This window comes from Perognathus longimembris, chromosome 14 (assembly GCF_023159225.1).
Source record: "Perognathus longimembris pacificus isolate PPM17 chromosome 14, ASM2315922v1, whole genome shotgun sequence".
NCBI lineage: Eukaryota > Metazoa > Chordata > Mammalia > Rodentia > Heteromyidae > Perognathus > Perognathus longimembris.
This window is the reverse complement of record NC_063174.1, coordinates 42,193,446-42,216,251: the sequence shown is the minus strand read 5'-3', so window position 1 is coordinate 42,216,251 and position 22,806 is coordinate 42,193,446. Positions and strand designations below refer to the sequence as shown.

Here is a 22,806-nt window from a genome sequence, read left to right as displayed (position 1 = left end):
TTTGTTCTTTTTCAAGATTATTTTGGTTAGTCCCCTCTTTTGAGCTCCCATAAGAATTATGGGATGGGTTTTCAGTTTCTCTAGAAAAGGTCATTGGGATTTTGCCAGGGATTGAATTTAACCTGCAAATCACTTTGGGCAATACTGGCATCTTAACATTATGAAGAATTTTCCAATTGATGAACACAGAATGTCTTTCCACTTATAGGTTTTAATTTCTTCAACATTTAATAGTTTTTAGTTTAGGATTGGGTGTGTGGGTGTGTGCCAGTCCTGATGCTTGAACTCAGAGACTAGGTGCTCAATGCTAGCACTCTACCACTTGAGCCAAAGCTCCACTTCTGATTTTTTGGTGGTTAATTGGAAATAAGAGTCTCAAAGGATTTTTCTGTCCCAGCTGACTTTGAACTGCAGTCCTCAAATCTCAGCCTACTGAGTAGCTAGGATTACAAGACTAAGCCACCAGTACCTGGCTAGTTGAAGGATTTTTTTTTTTCATCTCCTTGGTTTCTTTTAGTATTTTTTTTACGCTACTGCAAAGTGTATTGTTCTCTTAATGTCCCTGTTGGACCGTTCATTGTTGTGTATAAAATACTATTGTATTAAATCAGGTTACAATGTTGCCCAGTCTGTCTTTCTACTTTTTCCAGTTTGGGGAAGAGATCTAGCTGGAGACTTGAGAGGCACAGCAAGGGAGAGAGCCAGGGCAAGGAAAAAGCCACCACATTTCCTACCATCTTCAGTGTGCACTTTTCTTGGTTGAGTGTGTATGGTTGCTACAGATATCTGATTTCCAAAGGTCGGATAAGGAAGTTCGTTTAGCTAGTTCCTCCTTGTTTGTTTGATGTCTCCATGGGGAAGCAGGAGCTGAGAGCTTCCTCAACTGCCATCTTGCTGACGTCACTCTCCAGTGACTGACTCTTAAACCTCCAGTGGCCCCTCTTTTTTTTTTTTTTTTTTTTTTTTTTTGCCAGTCCTGGGCCTTGGACTCAGGGCCTGAGCACTGTCCCTGGCTTCTTTTTTGCTCAAGGTTAGCACTCTGCCACTTGAGCCACAGCGCCACTTCTGGCCATTTTCTGTATATGTGGTGCTGGGGAATCGAACCCAGGGCCTCAAGTATACGAGGCAAGCACTCTAGCCACTAGGCCATATCCCCAGCCCCCAGTGGCCCCTCTTTAAGAAGTTTGTTATGGGGGCTGGGAACATGGCCTAGTGGCAAAAGCACTTGCCTCATATGCATGAAGGCCTGGGTTCGATTCCCAAGCACCACATATATAGAAAAATGGCCAGAAGTGGTGCTGTGGCTCAAGTGACAGAGTGCTAGCCTTGAGTAAAAAGAAGCCAGGGACAGTACTCAGGCCCTGAGTCCAAGGCCCAGGACTGGCAAGAAAAAAAAAAGTTTGTTATGGAGCAAGAGTGGTTAGAGCTGGAAGGGAACAAGACAGGCTGCACAGGATAGGGTGGGAGTAGATTTAGACTTGATTCCATGGAGTTACAGACACTACAGCAATGCATGATGAGGCTTCAAAACCAAGATGGAGGTCAGGCAGTCCCAACTTGGGCCTGCATGTCAGGAAGTGCCATAGAAGCCAAAAGGTGAGCATCTACATTGGTTAGACTTCATATCCCCTCAGGGCTGCCCCCACATCCTGAGCTTAACATAATCCTAGCACTTTAAACGACTTACGGAGCCCGACTCCCTAGCCACCCGTTTCTTCAATCTGAGGGAAGAGTGGCCCAAGCTCTTCCTACTTTCACTGGACATCAGACATAGCAAACACCTAATAAATCAGCCCCCATAAAAACATGGCTCCATACACGAAAGTCTTCTCCATACCTGCTTAGTGCACTGTCCTCATCTGGGAGCTAGTTAAAATTATAGAAGCCTGGGTCCTTGTAGAATCTAGATATCTGTCTTTCTACCCAGCCCTGTGGCAAGAAAAAGAAGGGGAATTCAGTTCCTTTTCCTCAAAGTGTCAAACTAGTAATTTTGTCTAACCCATGGTTTCAAGACATAGAATGTAAATTTAAAACCAAACAAAAATACAAAAATACAAGTTAGTTTCTTGCATGTAGAAAACAGATTTCACAAGGCAGGCATAGAAGGACAAGGTCATATGATGCCATTTAGATGGGATACCTACAAAAAGCCAATGTGAGCTCGACACTGGTGGCTCACGCTTGTAATCCTAGCTACTCAAGAGGCTGAGATCTAAGGATCATGGTTCAAAGCCAGCCTGGCTGGTTGGAGCTGTGATTCCAAATGGTAGAGTGTTAGCAAAAGAGCGCAAAGACAGTGCTGAGGTCCTGAGTTCAAGCCCCACAACTGACCAAAAAACAAAAAAAACACACCCCAAAACCTAGCAAATAGGTTAGGGCAGAAAGTAAATAGAGATTTTCAGGGGGAGGGGGCAGACAAGGGGAGTTGATTAATTAGATCTCTGTTGGGGCTGATGAATATGTTTTGGTATAGACAGTGATAACAGTCATAGGACATTACAAATGTATTTAATGCCATTGAATCTCACACTTATGAATTATTAAAATGATAAATATTATGTAAATTTTCAAAGCAAGTTTCATATAAAACTTGTAGTTTCTAGAAACAAAGAAAGAAGGAAAGAGAAGGAAGAAATGGAGAGAGGGAGGGAGGGAGGGAGGGAGGGAGGGAGGAAGGAAGGAAGGAAGGAAGGAAGGAAGGAAGGAAGGAAGGAAGGAAGGAAGGAAGGAAGGAAAGAAGGAAGGAAGGAAGGAAAAGGAAGAAAGAAGGGGGCAGGCACTGTAGCTCATGCCTGTAATCCTAGCTACTCAAGAGGCTGAGATCTGAGGATCATGGTTCAAAGCCAGGCCAGGCTGGAAAATCATGAGATTCTTATCTCCAATTATCTATCAGAAAACTGAAAGTGGAGATACGGCTCAAAGTGGTAGAATGCTAGCTAGCCTTGAGTGAAAGAGCTCAGGAACAGCACCCAGGCCCTGAGTTGAAGGCCCATGACCAAAAAAGAGAAAGAAAGAAATCAAGATCTAAAAACAATGAGTCGTGCCTTGTATATCAGTAGTTGGGGAAGACCTTGGCACTGTTGTCTTTGGATGGACATGTGCTCTCCAACGTCACCTCTACCAGGACTGTCTCACTCGTATGTGTGCATTTGGGAGGCCCTAGATACCCCTTGCTTCTGTTCAGTCCCCACCAGGCAGGTTCTACTCTTGGAGCCTTTGCCTATTTTACCTGTCTTCTAATTCGTCTTAGAAGGCCAGAAAGCAGTTAAGTCAGCAAGCTCTTCTCAAGCCATTACAATGGCAATCTAAGCCTGTGAACTACAAAGCTTGCCTTCACCTCCCCAAACTTCCCTCAGACCCTGATAGGCCTCTGACGCCAGCAGAACCAAGAATGATGGTGTGGGCTTCAACATCAAGTGGCCATGTCTTTGGATGGAGAGTAAGCTGACCACCTTCCCTGGGATTGGCTCCTGAGTCCATCTCAGAACCAACCTCTCAGCAAGCTGGGTGGCTCTGCACGACCAGCCAGTCCAGCCAGACAGCCTCCTCAAGGCTGGGGCCACTTTCCTGGAACCTATGCCCATCTTCTGGAATCTATTTCCCCTTCTGAATCACCATTACTGTTCTAGATTCGCATACCTACCCCGGTTAAGGAACAGGCCATTCACAGCTTTCCCAGAAACTGCACAGCCTTCCAAGGAGTCAGTAATGCAAAGAATGTAAAGGACTAGGTTCTTAGCTCATTAGTAAGAGCACTTACCTAGCTTTCAAGATAGAATTTTTTTTTTTTTTTTTTTTTTTTGCCAGTCCTGGGGCACTTTTTTTTGCCAGGGCCTGAGCACTGTCCCTGAGCTTCTTTTTGCTCAACGCTAGCACTCTACCACTTGCGCCACACCACCACTTCTGGCTTTTTCTGTGTATGTGGTACTGAGGAATCAAACCCAGGGCCTCCTGCATGCTAGGCAAGCATGCTACCACTAAGCCACATTCCCAGCCCCTAGAAATTTTAATAGGACTTCTTTTCTTTTTGAGACAGGGTTTCCCTAGGCAGCCCATGCTGGCCTCCAGCTCAAGGTCTTTTTGTCTAAGCTCCCTGAATGCTGAGATTATGGGTGTGCACCCTACACCCAGCTGAAGCATCCCTTTGATTCCTACCTCCTCAAGAAGCAAATAGAGGATGTAAAATGGCATACTATAATGGTATTATATTGATGACATGTTGAAGAAATAGTCTGGATATATTAGGTCAAATAATGTGTTGGTAAAACTAATTTCCTCCGTTCTTTATTACCTTTCTGCATTTATTAAAAAAATTACTTACATATGTGGCTTGAATGCGTGGCTAGTATTACATTTCTATTGGCTGATGCTATTTATTTATTTATCTATTTATTTTTGTGCCAGCACTAGGCTTGTATTCAAGGTCAAACTGTCCTTTAGGGTTTTTTGGGTTTTTTTCCTCAAGGCTGGCACTCTACCACTCAATTCTACTTCCAGTTTTTTATTAGTTAGCTGGAGATAATACAGATTCTAATGGATCAAGATAAAGTCTGTGGCCAAGAAGAATTGTTCTGCAGGAAGACAACTGAAATATGTTCAGTTTTGTGGAATCTTTTGGGGAAGCTGCAAAGCTCCAGGTACTCTGTTAATATTTCTCAATTCAGCTATGCTTTACCCAGAGGCAGGGTGAAACTCTCAGAGAAACAAACCAGCAGAGCAATTGTTTTGCATAAGGTTGAATTTAGCACAGAGGATTAAGCCAAAAGGAACAAACTAAATAGCTGTCTTCATGATGCAAATATACCTGTGGTGGGGGGGAGGGGCGGAGGAGCTCTAAGAGTGAAAATTCTTAACATTTCCTGATTTGGGGGAATGGAGTGGAGTGAGAAATGAGTAACTAGTCCTATTAAATTTTAAAGACATATCTAGTATTAAGTTTCTTTAAAAGTGTATGAGACTAGCTGTGGAAGCCTCTTTGCACTTTCTGACTGACAAATAAACGTTATCAGAATCCCTCATTTCAGGCCCACTGAGAGGGCTTCTTGCAGTCTGCACCTCTGCCTTCCTGGGGTCTGGGATTATGCGGCTTTCAACCTCTGAAGATGGCGCCCTCCATGGCTATCCATCACCTCACCCCCAGCTTTAGCATCCAGTAAAGGAAAACCCCAATAGTGCCAACCCGATGTTCACATGACCTTACAGGCTAGGAAATTGTGAAATACCATCCTCAATATAGGAATGGTGCTCACCAAAAATAGCCACTAGTTTCATCTCTAACCCTTCCATCTATCCATTGGAACATTCGAACCTGTAGGTGTAAACCCTGTAAGGGATATTTTATTGCATTCTATGTGCTCAAGTCCACCCCAATTTGCTTTCACTGATTGCACGTGCTATTCCCAAGTACACAACTCACTGGCATGGGAAACTTGAACTCAAGTTACCTTCCTAGTATAAAGTTGAACAGAATGGAACCTTTCATTTTAGAAACATTTTGGCAAGTTTCTGTCCCAAATGACCATTTCCTAAATGAGAAGACATATTTTGGAAATGATAGAGACAGGTACCAGAAAATAGGCCTATGAGAACTAAGCATTACTGGTCACCTGGTAAATGCGTGACCAAGATGTGCTCAGGAAAAAATGAAAGTCAGAGGTAGTTGTGCTCAAAAAGTAGCCCAGACACAATTGCTTTGCCTCTGATTTGTAGAGAAGGCTATCTGATTCGTAAGATGCCCAAATGTCAGAACCACCTTGAGATGAGAGGAATTAGGGCTTTACTTCCCAACAGAAGGAATAAAAGAAGCTGAACATGGGGGACTCATGCCTATAATCCCAGCAACTCAGGAGACTGAGCTCTGGGGATGGCATTTTGAAGCTAGCCCAGGCCAAAAAGTCCGTGAAACTCTTCCAGCAACCTCCAAAAAGCTAGAAGTGGAGGTGTGGCTCAAATGGCAGAGTGACAGCCTTGAGCAAAAAAAGCCAAATGTGAAGACAGGCCCAGTGTTCAAGCCCATGAACGCAAGCACGCATGCACAAGCGTGGGCATGTGCACACGCACGCACACACACACAGAAAAAAGAAAGAAAAAGGATGGTTGATGCTTGTGAGCTTTAGATGCTAGTATTGTTCTTGGAAATTTGGAATGAGATTTCTACTCCATCCCATTGACCTTGGCTCTGAACCCCAGAGAAGGAGTTTGGCACAAAGTGTTCCTCCTACTGTCCAGGCAGGCTTCAGCTGTGTATAAAAGAAGCTGAGAATAGGGCCAACATCATCAGGCCTGGCCCTGCAATTCTGTGTAGTACAGGGGCTACGGCACTCTAGGAAAGCTGGCTGGGTCAGCTAAAACCACCTGCCAAGTTCTGATGACATCAGAACCATCTGGGGCCCAGAAACTCCAGCCAAAAGAAGAGCAGTAAGTCACAGGTGGAAACTGGATTGACACAGATTCTGGAGGGACACCAACACTGCGGATCGTGTTCTAGAAGAATGTTTTCCGCCAGGGGAGGAGAAACTTGGCTGAAAGGAAAGGCCAACAGTGGGTCCTTACTGATTTTACACTGTCACCAACAGTCACAATCACCCAACCACACTGTCATACTCAGCCACAAAGCCACCTACAGTCATAAAGGTTTGTTGGCCAGAAAACTCAACGGGTGCAATCTAACAGTCCCACCATGGCAAGGCACCTTCAAATCCATCCCCAAACTCCCTCTTTACCCACCTGATTGCCAAAGACAGCCAGGGAACAGGCTGTGGAAACTTCATTAGGTCCGAACCAGACGGAAGCAATGCGGGAGGGCATGCCCAGGATGAACACCTGGGCCACCGAGCAAATGACCTGGCCCACCACGGTAACTGGGAAGAGGTGAGGCCGCAGGCTACCCAGCTTCACCCAAGCCCCCAGGCAATTGAGGGCCGAGCCGAGGAGGGCGATGGTGCGCAGGCCAAATTTCTCCAGCATCCAGGTCACCGGCAGGAGCAGAGGGATGTAGGTCAGCATGTAGCACATGGACAGCCAGTCGATGGCAAAGGCGCTGACCTCGTAGAAGTTCCTGAAGATGTTGTTGATGGAGCCGTACTGGATCCACTGAAACGCGTTGCACATGGAGTAACAGCTGAACAGCAGGACTACGGCCCAACGGCGCGCGCTCACCTTGATCACGCTCAAGTTGTCGGGGTTGGAGGAGCTACTGGGTTGCGTGAAACCGCTGGGTTGAGCCAAGGTACTGTGGTAAGCCGAACTGCTGGGGTGGGCCGAGACGCTGGGCTGGACGGACACGCTGGGGTGGATGGACACGCTGGGATGGGCCGAGGCGCTAAGATGGGGCGCCGCCGGGGAGCTCGGGTTTATTTGGAGCGAGGACTGGCGCACCGAGTCCTCACCGCGCTCCGGCGGGTCCGGGCGTTCATTCACCATGACCACAGCCTCCCCGGAGCGCTGCACGCCGACTCGCTCCTGCAGGCTTCAGGGGCAGAGGCCTTTTGGCTGGCCCTGGAGCTGATGGAATCCTTGTCCGGGAGCGCAGCCCACTGCCCCGCGGGGAGAACCCGAGATCCGCAGCAGCAGGCAACCGGCAGGACTTCCTGCGCTCACCCCAAACTCCAATCACTTGTCCTTGCGAAGCTGCGAGCGGCCCCCCCCCCCCAGCCACCCCGCGGCAACAGCTGTCCCCAGATGCGGCAGCCCGCTTCTGGATGCCCTTCGCCGTGGCTTCCCCCCGCAAGAGCGTCCTCAGTGCTGGAAAAAGTTGGCTCCCCGGCCACCGCGGCTCGGCCGGCTCCGTTCCCTCCGGGGCCGGGCTCGGGGCCTCGCCCCCTTGGGCGCACGTGACCGCCCCGCCCCCCGGGGGCCCGCCCGTCCTCTCACCCCACTCCCCACGCACCCTCCCCAGGCCCGCCCTGCCTTTCTCCAGCCCGGCCCGCCGGGCACAGCAGTTGTTTCGCCACAGTTTGTGGGGGGTACATTCCTCCTCTACGCCCCGGGCGTCATAGAAACCGTCCGGTTAACCCTCTACCTCCTCGTGCCGCCCCTGAAATTCATTGGCCACACCCCTCCCCCCACAACTTCCCAGGGACACACACCCCCTCTGGGGCACCATTGAGGTCCCCACACCCTGCGCCCTGTCGGAGGTGAGAGACTCCTCCCCGCCGGTGCGCGAACCCCGCGCGCCCGCCCAGAGGTCGGGGTGGCCAAAGTGCTCTGCAGAATCCAAGACGGATCCCCGACCTTCTCCCCCTCGGCTGGGCTCCCAGCGTCTCTCCGAGCTCCAGGAAAGGGGCGATTTGTGGATTTCTCCGTTCTGGGGTTCCAGAGGGCAGAAGGGGGTGGTGAAAAGTCGCTCTCGTGCCTGCAGTGTCCCCAGCGCACGTGCGCTACTCTTGGAGAAGTCCCATGTGAACTTGAGGAGGGCTGTCTTTTCCGGACCCGGCCTCCCTCCTACAAGGGGCCCCCTGGGCGTGGAGCGCTCAGGAGCAGCTGGAGTGGCGGGCCCAGCAGTGCGGTGCGGTGCCCCGCCGAGCCCGGGCCCTGGGCGTGGTCTCCAAGGGGATCTTTGTGCCCTCCTAGCCCTAGGCTGCCCCCTGCCGGTCCCAGGGCGCGCCAGCGGGCTAAACCCGCAACTCCCAGCAGCCAGAAAGCCGCGCCTGCGGGACAGAAGGTGGAAAGAGCCCACATTTTCCCTGAGTTCAGACTCGAGCTGGAGTTTGACATTTAGGTATGAAATTGTAGGCCAGGTACTCCACCTTTGTGCTTTGTCTCCATCTAGAAAACGGGGGTGATCGGGGCTGGAATGTAGCTTAGTGGTAGAGCGCTTGCCTAGCATGCATGGAGCCCTGGGTTTGATTCCTCAGCACCACATAAGCAGAAAAAGCACGAAGTGGCGCTGTGGCTCAAGTGGTCGAGTGCTAGCTTTGACCAAAAGAAGCTCAGGGTCAGTGCCCAGGCCTTGAGGTCAAGCCCCAGGATTGGGAAAGAGAAAGAAAGAATAAAAAAGAAAGGAAATGGGGAACATGAAATAGTAGTGCTTGCCTCGCAGTGTAGCTTGAGACTGACTTGGATGAATGAATGAATGAATGAATGAATGTAGAAAAGCAACTAAAAACTCCTGGTTAGATAGTAAGCATCCCAGCAAATTAGACTAACAAAAATCTAGCCCTCATTGCACTGTGCCTCACTACGCAATACCTCATTCAAACACCACAAGAATGCAGCAATGTGGTTACTGTTAGGTCCAAAAAGGGAAAGGTAAGAGAGAGTAGACAAGCGATGGCCCAACACTAGCAAGGTTTATTGGTGGAAAAGAAAACCTGCAGAGGACAACCCCTGCAGGCTACAGTCTGAGGTATTTATAGTGGGTCTAAAGGAATGCTAGAGTGGTCTAGTGAGACTGGTTTGGAAGTAAGTAAGGGTGGGACAAATGTTGGACAGCAAGGTCACAGCTGGAGGTAGGGAGGAAGCCCGGCCAGTGTATCTGCCCAAGGTCCTAATTGTACATTTTCTGATCTGGCACTAGCCACTTGAGCTTATCTCATTGGGGAGGGAAGGGAAGGTGTAAGTCAAGGTACTGTTCTGGGCTTCAAGGACACCGATCCATTGGCATGTAATGGTTAGTATTGCTTGAATGGTGAAGAAGCCAAGGGCCTTGCATATGCTTAGCACACATGACCATTGAGCTTAGCCCTGAGCCCTCTTGCCTCGTGTGTGTGTGTGTGTGTGTGTGTGTGTGTGTGTGTGTGTTGGTCCTGGTGTTGTCTCTTAGCTTATTCACTCAAGATTAATGCTCTACCACTTGAGCCACAGCTCCACTTCCAGCTTTTGGGGGCTTAATGGGAACCAAGAGTCTCATGGACTCTTCTGGCTAGGCTGGCTTCGAACCTCGATCCTTGGCTCTTGGCCTTCTGAAAGCTAGTATTACTGGTGTGAGCAGGCATTGTCTCACTTTATAGATAAGAAAACTGAAGCTCTAAAAAACAAGGGAGTGTCTCAAGGTCCCAGATGGCCTGAATTCAGAGCCATAATTCTCATTCATCTCTAATCACTCAAGCTACAGCCCAGCTACTCAAGTGCAGCCTGAGAGCTTGTTGGAAAGGGCCCCAGGCCCACCTCAGACCTCTTGAATTCAAAGGGCATTTTCACAAGACTTGTGGGTGATTTATTTACACATGGTAGTTTTAGTGCCTTTTGATACCACTGCTTTCGTTGCCCCTCTTCAGTAAACTTCCAGCCAAAAGTGACTAAAGCTCCAGGGCAGGGGTTGGACTATGGGTCACACATCGGAATCACACACACACACACACACACACTCACTCACACTCCAGATGTCACTCAGTATCCCTGCGGATGACTGGGAGCACAAGCAACTTACAGTCCCACCCTGATGCTCAAGTATGAGACACCCTGTGAAGTTAGGACCATCCCGGAAGAGAAAACAAGATTGCCTAGAGTTGGTGTGTTGCTAGAACTCTGTAACATATTTTGGTTAAAAAAAAAAATAAGGCTTTTCAAAAATGGGATATTTGAAAGAAGAACTCATAAGTATGATAGAATTTCAACCCTAATGTAACATCCTACGCTCTAAAAAATTCCTACATTCCTCCCTTTGTTCTCTAGAAAATACTTTGAAGTACTCCTAAGACTGAGTACTCTGATGATTTCTCTATAGGCCGTCGTGGTCTCTCCCCAGATGCTTCATATTAGCTCTATTTGACAGTCAGAGAAACTCAGGCTCAGGGAGACAGGTGAGTTGCACAGAGTCCCATAGCGACAGTATTGCAGGTTTCTGGTTCTCTTGGTTTCTCCCAGGCATTCTTCCAGCAGAGCTTCATTTAGTGTGGTGATGAATTCCAAGGGTTTAACTTGAGATTCCAGTAGTATTTGGTGTTGCTTTTGCAGTGGGCAGACTCACATTGTTGTGAGCTTTGAATGGGGTCATTATTAGCTGTGGGATCTTGAACAAGTTACTTAACCTCCCTAGGGATCAAATGATTAGACACTCCTGATTCAAAGGGTTGTTGTGAGTTAAGGTAATGTGCACTTGTTGTCATTGCTGCTGCTGCTAGTATGGAGTTTGAACTTGGCCTTGCCTGCTCAGGTTGCTCACCCAGCTGGTACTCTACCACTTCATCCAAGCCTCCAGTCCAGCTTTTTGCTTGTTAGTTGGAAATGGAGTCTCACAGACTTTTTGATCTGAGCTGGCTTTAAACAGCATTCTTCTAGAACTCAGCCTTCTGATTATCTAGGATTACAAGTATGAGCCACTGGTGCTCTGCCAGCATATTTTTTTTTGTTTTGTTTGTTTGCTTTGCCAGTCCTGGGGCTTGAACTTGGGGCCTGGGCACTGTCCCTGAGCTTCTTTTGCTCAAGGCTAGTACTCTACTACTTGGGCCATAGCGCACTTCTGGCTTTTTCTGTGAATGTGGTACTGAGAAATCAAACCCAGGGCTTCATGCATGCTAGGCAAGCACTCTACCACTAAGCCACATTCCCAGCCACGTATTGCTTTTAATAATAGCGTTGATGATATTCCAAAAGCTAGTAGAGTATTTCTGACTCTAGGCTGATTCCCATTTGATGGATGGAGTCTCTAAATATTAGACAGGTGTTACATTAAAATAGTATACACCCATCAAAACTTTATCGAACAGCTTGCCATGTGCAGTGTCAATTTATATGTTCTATTTACAGTACATCTATAACACATCTTTTAAGGATTTCTTTCTGAAGGAGGGCTCTGGTTCTTGGTTCTATTCCCAATTACCTTCTCAGGATTCTTGAGGCTATATCATGGAAGCTTTCTGCAGGATGGTAGCAAAGTCTGCCCTCTGGTGGCTAGCAGTAGCCCAGCAGATCAGAACTTGAAGTCAAAACTGTCACATCTGCCAGCAAAATGGGCTTGTTGAGTGTGGGAGATGGCTGAATTCTCAATGAATAAAAGAATACCAAAGCCGGGCATTGGTGGCTCACACCCGGAATCCTGGATACTCCGGAGGTTGAGATTTGAGGATAGTGATAGACAGATAGACAGATAGATAAAGAGATAGATCCGAGGATAGTGGTTTGAAGCCAGCTGGAGCAGGAAAAACTCTTCTCTAATAAACTACTTGAAAAAAGTCAGAAGAGATACTGTGGTAGAGTGCTAGTATTGAGCCAAAGAAGCTCAGGGACAGTGCCCAGACCCTGAGCTCAAGTCCCAGGAACACACACACACAATCAGATGTCACTTACATGTGAAGACTACCAGCCCATCAATATTTTGTCTCCCACCCTTCCCACAGCTTTCTAAAGACATGTGGATCGCGGTATACCTTGGAGTGCTTAATGAGATATACTACATCACTCAAGCTCCAACTAAATTACACAACACCAGGAAATTTCAGAAAATGAAGTGATCTAACAGAGATTTTTTTTAAGGTAGTTCATAAAAAACAGGTTTTCAAAGAGAAAAAAATTCAGGTCCAAACAAATGTCATCAGCCTAGAAACTTCTGAGGTAGAAGTATTTCCTGCCTCAAATCCTATTCCAACCTACCACCCTCTCTCCCCACCCCCCCAAAAAAAAGTGTGAGAAAGGAATCCAATCTTTTGAGAAATGTGGAAGTTTGGAAAAGGTACACCTTTCTCCTCCCTCTCAGGAAGCTGCAAAAGGATGTGCTCCACCAAAACAAGGGGGAACACCAAAGAAGAGGAAGACCCTACCATCTTGGTCACATGATCAAGGAATCAGAAATTCCAACACAAGAGACAGGCAACAAGAAGTACCAAGCCAGAAAAAAAAAATCCCAGGCAGCTAGAGAACAGTGCGCCAGGTGCAAGCCTGTTCAACCTGCACAGACTTCAGGAAAGATTTATTCAAAAGATAGCACGGAGAGATTATGTTTGAAAATCTTAAGAGGAAGTTTATGCAACTGGGGCTGAATGAGAACTAGTGGTTAGTACCACACAGAGAGCCAAATAAAGAAGATAATATTAACTCTAGTAGAGCTATTTTTAAAAAAAAAGGATAGAGGAAGATGTACCATTCAAGAGTTTCACTGACTTTGCTGCCTGGGCTGGTTTTGAAACTGGGTCCTCAGATCTCAGCCTCCTGAGTAGCTAGGATTACAGGCATGAGCCACCTGTGCTCTGTTTTCATTTTGTGAAGACAAACTCCCTGAATTAAAAAATAAATCAATCAAATTTAGTGAAGCTTGAGCTACTTCACCAAGGTCATGGGTGGCATCTAGGGGTGGGGTCAAGTCGGTCCTGGGCTTGATAGTGCAGGGTGCTTAGATGGACACCCCAACCCCAGCCCTGGCCCTCAGCAGGGGAGGGATGCCCTTTCAGCCAGGAAGTATCGGACCAGGGAGACACTAAAGAAAAGCTGGGTGTGTCGTGAGAGGCACGATGGCCCATGTCTTACTCCCAATGTCTTGTAGGTACTTAGGTCTTGCATTGACAACTCTCCCCATCATCCACAGAAAGGTGCCAAGGCCTGCTCTCCTGGAACCCTGTGGATGAATGGCAGTGCAAGTCCCAAGCCATAAAAATCCAAAGCCCTAGTACCACCCAGAACCTTCCCTCTGGTCACCCCTCATGTCCATTGAATATAGATCTCCTTACCATGCTCCTTCCTCGCCATCCAACGCTACCATCTTGGTTCAGATTCTTGCAGCATCTCACCTTGGTCCTGCTGCCTCATCATCACCATCTTAACTCTCTACTTCAGGCCAATGGGATAGATTTCCAGGTCTCTGCAGGTCACTCCCCATCCTTGACCCCTACCTGCAGTGGCTTTCAGCTTTCAACCTCCTCACACCTCAGCTCAGCACACAAGGCCATTGTGATGTTGCTCTGGCCATATCTCTCACCACTGTTCTAGATAGGTGGGACCCCCCCTTTTGTTTCCCACCGGCATTATGAACCAAGCATGCCTTGTGTGGGGGCCATGCCTCACAATGCAGGACGAGTGTCACCTCCTCTAAGAAGCCTTCCCCCAAGTCCTAAGTATGAGTCAGAGGCTTCTTCCCTCTGTGTATGCGTCTGGATGGTAGTGCCTGTCACATACTATCACAAATGCCCATTGACTTCAAACCATCTACTTCCTGTGAGCTCTTTATGCTTAGGAATCATAAAACATGCATAGTCAAAGCCAGTCTTAGCTCCATGTCTGGCCCACAGAAGAAATACAAAGGGCTCAGTGGATGGGCTTCTTGGTGTGCTTCCTAGAGGAGCCCACCTCCGGATGGCCTCAAACGAGCAAGGCTGCTTATTTAGGATTCTCCTGTTTCCTCCCTCCCTCTCTCCCTCCCTCCCTCTTCCCCTTCCTTCCTCCCTTCCTTCATCCCTTTCATCTTCCTTTCCTTCCTCCTTCCTTCCCTCTCCCCCTCTTTCTCTTCCTTCCAGCCTCCCTCCCTCCCTTCCTCCCTTCCTTCTACCCCCATCCTCTCTCTCTCTCTCTCTCTCTCTCTCTCTCTCTCTCTCTCTCTCTCTCTCTCTCTCTCTCCTCAGTCCTGTGGCTTGAACTCAGGACTTGAGCACTGTTCCTGGCTTCTTTGAGCCACAGCCCCACTTCTGGCTTTTTCTGTGTACATGGTGCTGAGGAATCGAACCCGGGGCTTCATGCATGCTAGGCAAGCACTACCGCTAAGCCACCTTCTCAGCTCCCCCTTCCTTTCTCTTTATGAGACATCCCATGGTCTCTTGGGCCCACTAGCATCCCTTGCAAGGCCTGTGGGTGGACATAGGGAGAGCCATCCTGTGCCAAGCAGGGTTCTGGGTTCCCTAACAGGGTCCTCTCTAATTCTTCCCTTGAAGGTGTGTGCTAGTGCCTGCACAGGGCTTGCTGAGGCTCCAGAGAAGAGCAGGCCCTGCTCTGGGCAGAAGTGACTTCAGGATGAAGGCTTCCAATCTGGCCAGGTGGCTACCAGGCTCTGTTGGGATGCACAGTTTGGAGTCAGTGTCTCTGTTCTGGGAAGGACGTGAGTACACAAGCATGGGAAGGCTCTGATGGACTGCCCTTCTCCATGGCCCTGAGTCTTGTTTTATTGTGTCAGTAGTATGTGCCTGCATGTACTTACAAATGTCCACTATGTCAGTCTTCACATCTTTTAGATCTTTGAACTACTTCTTAATGATTAGAAAACAAAAACATTGCTCCCCCACAGATATGAGAAAACACTCCCCAAACCACGTGTCAGAGGGGAAGGCAATATTAAAATGGTGTGTTTGCATGATCTGTAGAAAGCCCAGGGGTGTGAGGCCCTCTTTGCATAATGAAATAGAGGAACTGTTATGCCCAAATTTCGGGTTCCCAAAGACCACCAGTGGATCTGGATTGAGAGCCCCGACCCTCAGATAGACAGGGTTTTTATTGAGGTTACAACAGGGCCAGGGTATTTCCAACTTGGCAGATACTTGATTGGATGGCATTTAGCAAGCAAGTCTTGCCCTATTTCTATTGGCTATCTACCCTTTCAGTTACCTATTTTGGCTTTGATAACAGGAACTGGCCTTGGTATCAGGAACGGACAGCAGGTGGTCACATAGCACTGATGCAGGGGATTAATGCAGGGGTAGAGCAAGTCACAAATGGGTTAAGCAAGCCATTTACAGAAGCAGAATTCTGCGGTCAGGCTGACCTAGTACCAACTTTATTTTAACAATTGCTACCATGTTTCCCCATTACCACTAAGCAAGCTTGAGCAGACTAAACCAATCCAGTACTCAATCATAAGTAAACCAACCCAACAGTTACCATGGCATTTCTACTATTATTATGATTATTTCTATAGTCTATGACTATGATCATTTTTTACTGTCCATTACCATGGTTGCTACCTAGGTACAGAGGGAAAGAAGGGCTCCCTATATTTTTAAATGTCAAACTACAAGAAACTAGTCTCACAGGTGGGGGTGCAGCCCCCTAGCATGGAGTCATCACCAGGCTTTAGAAGCATTTTATAATTTTAACATTAAAACTTATATTTAGTCTCTCAAGTTCTCAGGTCAGCCCTTACAGAACCAAGTGCAATTAGACTGGCTGATTGCCAGGGCAACAGTCAAAGGCACAGGGGATGACAGGAGAGAGGTGCAGGCAGGGGCTGAAGCCATGGTGTTGGAGACCTGACAGACAAAATCACCAAGTGCTGCCCCTTGGTTTATTTGGGATAAAACTCAAGCTCAGGTAATAATCATAGAGCTGGTCCATCTGTTCGTTCATTCATTCATTCATTTATTCATGCAGTTAATCACACAAGCCAGGCATTGTACTAGAAGACAGGGTTCTTGCTCTCTGGGGCCCCACAAAGTAGTGGTGAGATGGATATGGGGGCAGATCACCCACATATCCAGGTGGTCTCTTGGCTCTACTAGCATCCCTCGCGAGGCCTGTGGGTGGACATAGGGATGAAGGTGATCCAGCAAATGCCATGGTAGAAGTCTATGCTGGTTCATGGATTGACAAGGCAAGGAGTCAGAGGCACTCCCCAGAGACATGGGCATGTTGAGCAGCATGGAGGATCCAGGGGTGAGCAAAACAGACAAAGGTCTCTGCTTGCCCTGAAGAAGCTCACAGTCTAGAGAGAAGACAAGTGTCAATCAAGCACTCCTACAGATACCTAGTTAACACCTTAACTCCGGGCCTGGGGCGCTGTCCCTGAGCTCTTTCCCTCAAGGCTAGCACTCTACCATTTTGAGCCACAGCACCACGTCCAGTTTTCTGGTGGTTCATTGAAGATAAGAATCTCATGAACTTTTCTGCCCGAGCTGGCTTCAAACAGATCCTTAGATCTCAGCCTCTTGAGTAGCTGGGATTAGAGGTGTGAGCCACTTGTGCCTGGCTTGAGAAAGAGGTTTTCAAACAGAATCAACAGAATGTGCAAAGGCCTTAAACCAAGAAAGGAGCTGTTTTTGTTGTTGTTGTTTTGTTTTGTTTTAAGGAGCAGTGTAGATGGAAAAGAGTGAAAGTGGGAAACGCGGTGGTGGTGGTGGTGGTAGGCACAGGGGAATCATTCATGTATAAGGGAATGTTCTAAAACTTCATCCTAAGAACAATGGGGAGCCAAGGAAGTTTCAGGTGAGGTTTATCAGCAGGTTTTTTTTTTTTTATTTTTTGCCAGTCCTGGGGCTTGGACTCAGGGCCTGAGTACTGTCCCTGGCTTCTTTTTGCTCAAGGCTAGCACTCTACCACTTGAGCCACAGCGCCACTTCTGGCTTTTTCTGTGTATGTGGTGCTGAGGAATCGAACCCAGGGCTTCATGCATGCAAGGCAAGCACTCTACTACTAAGCCAGATTTTCAACCCAGATTTGCTGTTTATAAAGATTTCTCTGCAGAGAATTTCAGATGTGGTGGGGACTGAGAGACCCCACTAGGGGGCTGCTGAGGTCACCCAGGGAAGAATGGAATTCGTGAACTGAACATTGAAAGGCTATGTCCTGGCCATCCCAGGGGACCATGCGGAGATAATCACAGACAGGAGAAGAAGGTTTATAAAGAGGTTTATTAGTGGGGTCATAGTTCCCATGGGAGAGGGAGCTACATGGCGTCTGCACCTTATGCAGGTGGCAGCTTCTAGGGGGCAGGGGAGAGGAGGTAGGTAGGTAGTGAGTAGGAGTGGCTCATTAGGTATGGGTGGATCTGGGGCTAGCGGAGGAGCTGAGGACCTGAGGCTAGGGAAATGTTAACATTCCCCCATTTGTTGTTTATTAATAACAGAGGAGGGGTACCAGGCCAGGAGTATGGGCGGAGGTTGTTTCTTCTGGAGTTACTTCCTGCTGTACAGGAGCAAAGTAGTCAGGGGTCCCAGATTCGTCATTTGGCCTGGTACCGCCCAGTTTGGTTGGTAAAAGTCCTCATCATTTCCACGAGAATGGTTATCAGGGCCAATGGGTGTCATGGTCTCCTCTGTCTACTTCCTGCAGCTTGGGCACATCAAGGAGTCCCTGGGGTTGGGGTCTTCAGGGTCCAGATCTGCGCTGGGCAGAGCAGTGTAGTAAGAGGATGGCCTTGAACTGCAAGTTCCCAGGTGGCGTCCTGAGTGAGGGATGTTACCCTGTTAAAAGAGACTTTTGAAAAGGTCAGGCAAAAGGCTGACAAGTTCACAGTGTAAGGTCCTCTCCCTGAGGGCTCCATGTAGATACCCCCACCTCACTAAGTCTCCACCCAGTTACCTGGGTAACCTGCAGACCTGGAGGCAGTTACCTCCCCTTTCCCTGAGGTCACATCCTAACCCACCTGGCCACACCCCTTGCCCCTGCCCTAGATATAAGGCAGGGCTGGGTGGGGGTCACTCGCTCTCTCTCCCTTCTCTCTGGCCATGGATCATCTCTACCATAGGCCAGCAGTTTGGTAATAAACTTTCTCTCCTGCCTGAATGCCACGTGGCGTTCTCCTTTTCCAGCTACCTACTTTAAAACCTAATATATGGTGCCATGACTTGGGAAGGGCTTAAGAGTCAGGACAGGCGGAATTCCCCTCTATTTTTCTTCTTTTTCTGGGAGTATCCCCAGTCCTGATGGCCCCTTTTCTGTGAACCAAACTGCTGCCAGTCGCCACGCGGCACTTTTCACTAATACCATTGCTGGCCTCCACATACACCTCCACCTCCACACCACTTGTCTACCCTGGTGAGTGAAACTGCTGCTGCTCCGGTTCTCTGCCGCTCCGTCCGCCGCTTCTGCCCGGTAAGCTCATCCATTCACCAGGCACCTCCCTCCTGTGCTTTTTGGGTTTTGCATCACAGTCACACCCCAGCCTGGACACTGCTAGCACACCTCTTGACAGTGCAATGAGACCTGCTCGAAATACTCAAACAGATACAATTTTTGCCACTGCAATGGTAAATGGTCAGAAGTCACTTATATTCAGGCTCTCTTTCTCTCTTTTCCTCTCTTTCTCTCCCTCTCTCATCTGCCTGCTTACTTTATAAAACTCCCAAGTCATACCATCCTGATAACGTGCATTGCTCACAAAGCTGCCTCCTTTCACAGACCTTCGAAACTGAGGCTTGACCACCAATGTGCTTTGTCAGCAAAGATATCTAAAAGTTATTTTCTCTAGCATTGACCACGTGGTGGATATTGGGTTTAACAGGCACCAGCTCAGGTGCCATTATGCCATGCTATGTGTCCTCTGTTAGTGTGTTTATGTCCTCCTGCCACCCCCCTCAACATGGCATCCCACTGGAGTTTATCAAAATATGGCTTCTCCATTTTATAATCTGAAAATTTTTGTTTGCTAGCAAAATTGTTTTTCTAACCAACCACGTGGTTCTAAAATATTGGGCAAAAAATGTCATTTATTATTGGAATTCCAAAAGAGTCTACTACTGAAATTCATTTTTGCATGCTGTAAAACCTATGTGCACAGTGTGTATGTGTGTTTCATGTGTGTATGTCTGTGTAAACGTCATTTGTTAGTGAAGTCTTAGAAAAGGGAATTGAAGAAACAGTGTAGGAAGAAGATGGTATGGGTATATCTTAAATTCATACAAGACAAAGATTGTTAAATTGATGTACAATTGTTGGCTGTGACTTAAACACTGATGTAAAACCAGTATGCCATTCATTATATGTCCATCTAGCTACATATCTGGGTTAAACCCATCACATCTACTGAGTTTTGTCATTGCAGAATTCTGTCAAGTATTTGGTCAATTCTTGACAAGGTACAGGTAAGCTCTAGTCCCCTTGGTCTCCTTGGTTTTCATTGGAAATAAAAAAGGGCTTTTGTGACAAAGACGCCTTGGATTGCAGTTCGAAGCCAACCCGGGCACAAAATACCTCTCAAACTCCATCTCCCAACTAACCAGCGAAGAGCCAGGCTGGAAGCATGGCTGAAGAGACTTATCTCTAACCAGCCAAATGCTGGAAGTGGAGCTCAAGTGGTAGAGTACTAGCCTCGAGCAGAAGTGCTCAGGGACAGTGCCCAGGCCCTGAGTTCAACCCCGTGAATGCCAATGGGGGCAAGCCATCCCAGCGACAAGCCCTGGGATCCCTGGGACTCAGCCAGTTCCAGGAACAAGGATCATGGAGTGGAGTAAGAGGAAAATGATCACATCCTAAATGGCGTCACTTTGTCTCGCCCTTTCAAAATTAATCAGAGCTGGGGGATCAAGAGATAGTAGCTTGTCCATCTAATGTCCACACCTGAATATAAGAACTAGCCAAGTCGGGCTGGGGATATAGCCTAGTGGCAAGAGTGCCTGCCTCGGATACACGAGGCCCTAGGTTCGATTCCCCAGCACCACATATACAGAAAACGGCCAGAAGCGGCGCTGTGGCTCAAGAGGCAGAGTGCTAGCCTTGAGCGGGAAGAAGCCAGGGACAGTGCTCAGGCCCTGAGTCCAAGCCCCAGGACTGACCAAAAAAAAAAAAAAGAACTAGCCAAGTCATCCTGTTGTGCCAAGTCGCAAGACCACCACTAAGAAGACCACCGAGACTCAGACATTCCAAAATGCAAAAGCAAGGCAAGGCTTTATTTAAGTGAGCTGCAACTTGGGCCTCGTCCTACCCACCGACACAGCGGAGGTTAGGAGGAAGCCCCGAGCTGTGATTACACAGGGCTTATAAAGGCAAAGAACAAAGTAACAACAATCAGGTGTGCAAGCAAGCAAGATTAGAACACAGGTACAAATCTGATTGGCTCAGGGTTCAATTCTAAAATGGGGTTCACGTGGTAAAATGGGGTTCACATGGTAAAATGGGGCCTGACTTCAAAGTCTGGCATTTCAATCCAATTTTTAATTTTGTGCCCTAAACCCTTCCTTTTGCCTTAATATTTTTTTTTGTCCAGCCCCTGCCTCATGAGACTTCTTCCAGGCTTCATTCAAGGACTGGCATCTACCACCAAGGGACCCTGCTGCTCGCCTTCTCCAGGAGAGGCCACATTTCTGCCTTTTACCCCTAATGCTGACACCCCTTGCCAGCAGGAAGCAGCCAGAGAGAGTCTTTGCCCTTTTTCATAATTATTAAAAGGCTGGAATGTAAGGTCCTCTCCCTGAGGGCTCCATATAGATGCCCCCACTTCATTAAGTCTCCACCTGGGTAACCTGCAGACCTGGAGGCAGTTACCTCCCCTTTCCCTGAGGTCACATCCATATCCACCTGGCCACACCCCTTGCCCCTGCCCTAGATATAAGGCAGGGCTGGGTGGGGGTAGCTCTCTCTCCCTTCTCTCTGGCCATGGATCATCTCTACCATAGGCCAGCAGTTTGGTAATAAACTTTCTCTCCTGCCTGAATACCGCATGACATTCTCCTTTACTGGCTACCTACTTTAAAACCTAACAACAGGACCAGTTAACATGAACGAAATGGGAGAAAACACACCCTGGGCACAAGCCAGAAAAGTTCCATTTGGAACATAAACCCGATTGTGGCCCGTTACAAGGAAGGAGGAATAACTGGACTGGGGGCAGGAAGGAAGTGTTTAGGGATTGTGGGATGGTTGGGAGTAACCAGTCAGAGGCATACACACACACACACACACACACACACACACACACACACACAGCAAGTAACAAAGGCAAGAACGCAAGTTTCTGTCTAGATGGAAAATGGACAGGTACGGACATTAGGTAGGTAAACAAGTATTCCTCTTGATCTCCTGGCTCTGATTAATTTTGAAAGGGCAAGTTTAAATTGACTCCATTTAAGATGAGACTTCATCTCCTCTTACTCCTCTCCATGGTTCCTCGTTATCAGGATTGACCTCGTCCTGAAGGTCTAGGTGCTCATTGCTTGGATAGCTTGTCCCAGTTGGCATTCTCAGGGTTTGAACTCAAGGCCTGGGCACTGTCCCTGAGCACTTCTGCTCAAGGCTAGTGCTCTACCACTTGAGTTTATGAGAGCACAGGAGAGAAAAATGGAGAAGCAAAATCTTAGTCTATACCAAAGAATTGTAAGGATCAGATGTACACTTGACTTTTAGCATAGGTGGACATAAAGAATAACACACTGGTTTTACATCATTGTACTTGTACCACGTGCTGCATATTTGAACCTTCTGGAGTTTTTCTTAGACACATTTGCTTGCACCCAAACATGATCAGTTTGGGTTTAAAACCTGTTTTTTTTTTTCTTTTGGCTTGGAGTCTGGTGATAAGAGTCACGATTGCCTCCAGGCTGCTCACTGTGACTCCACCCACAGGTGAAGGAGTGAAAAATGTATTAACTTATATTAACCACATATTTTGCTTCTGTAAACCTTTTTGCTGCTTGCTGTCCTCTCGCCTCCCCCCACCTTCCCCTTTTCCCTAGAAGTAAATAATACAGTTCCGACAGCTGAGTGACAAATACCATTAGAAACCCTTCCAGAAAGAGCCTCTGGACCAGTTTGGAGTTTCGAGAACAGTAATAAAACATTTCGAGAACTACCCCACCTCAGTGAATGTTCCAGAATGCTGTCAGGTCACCTTAATCCTAAGGTAACCTGTAGTTAGGAAAAAACAGATGCTGGCAAACATAGATGTGAGTCAAGATATGGAACCAAGAGACCCCCTAGACTTCCTAACCAATCATGCAAGAGAACATTCTCCAGTAACCAGTCCTGTAATGCCAAATGCATATGAACTCATGCGACCCCTGCTTATGATTTTTTGGTCTTTAAAAATCCCCCACTTTGAGAGCTAGGGGCCGCTCGTCCACACCCGCTGTGCAGGAGTGCTGGTGGATGGCCCGTGCTCCAGCTTGCTTTCAATAAAGTCCCCTTGCCTGTGCATTGGGTCTCGTTACTCTGAGGGTCGTCTCGAATTCTGGGCACTTCACAGGCTGCAAAGATCAGTTTAACACAAGACTTAAAGTAAGTTAAAATAGTAATCAAAAGCAA

At 47.7% G+C, this 22,806-nt stretch overlaps 1 protein-coding gene across 1 annotated transcript in view; it reads right to left on the bottom strand.

The window, feature by feature from the left end:
- Positions 1–7,628, bottom strand: part of Flvcr2 (FLVCR heme transporter 2) — a 56,321-nt gene extending 48,693 nt beyond the window's left edge. The window contains exon 1 of the mRNA XM_048362308.1: positions 6,727–7,628. Coding sequence (XP_048218265.1) covers positions 6,727–7,422 — 696 coding nt within the window. The 5' untranslated portion in view covers positions 7,423–7,628. The remainder of the gene's footprint in view (positions 1–6,726) is intronic.
- Positions 7,629–22,806: the final 15,178 nt, after the last annotated feature.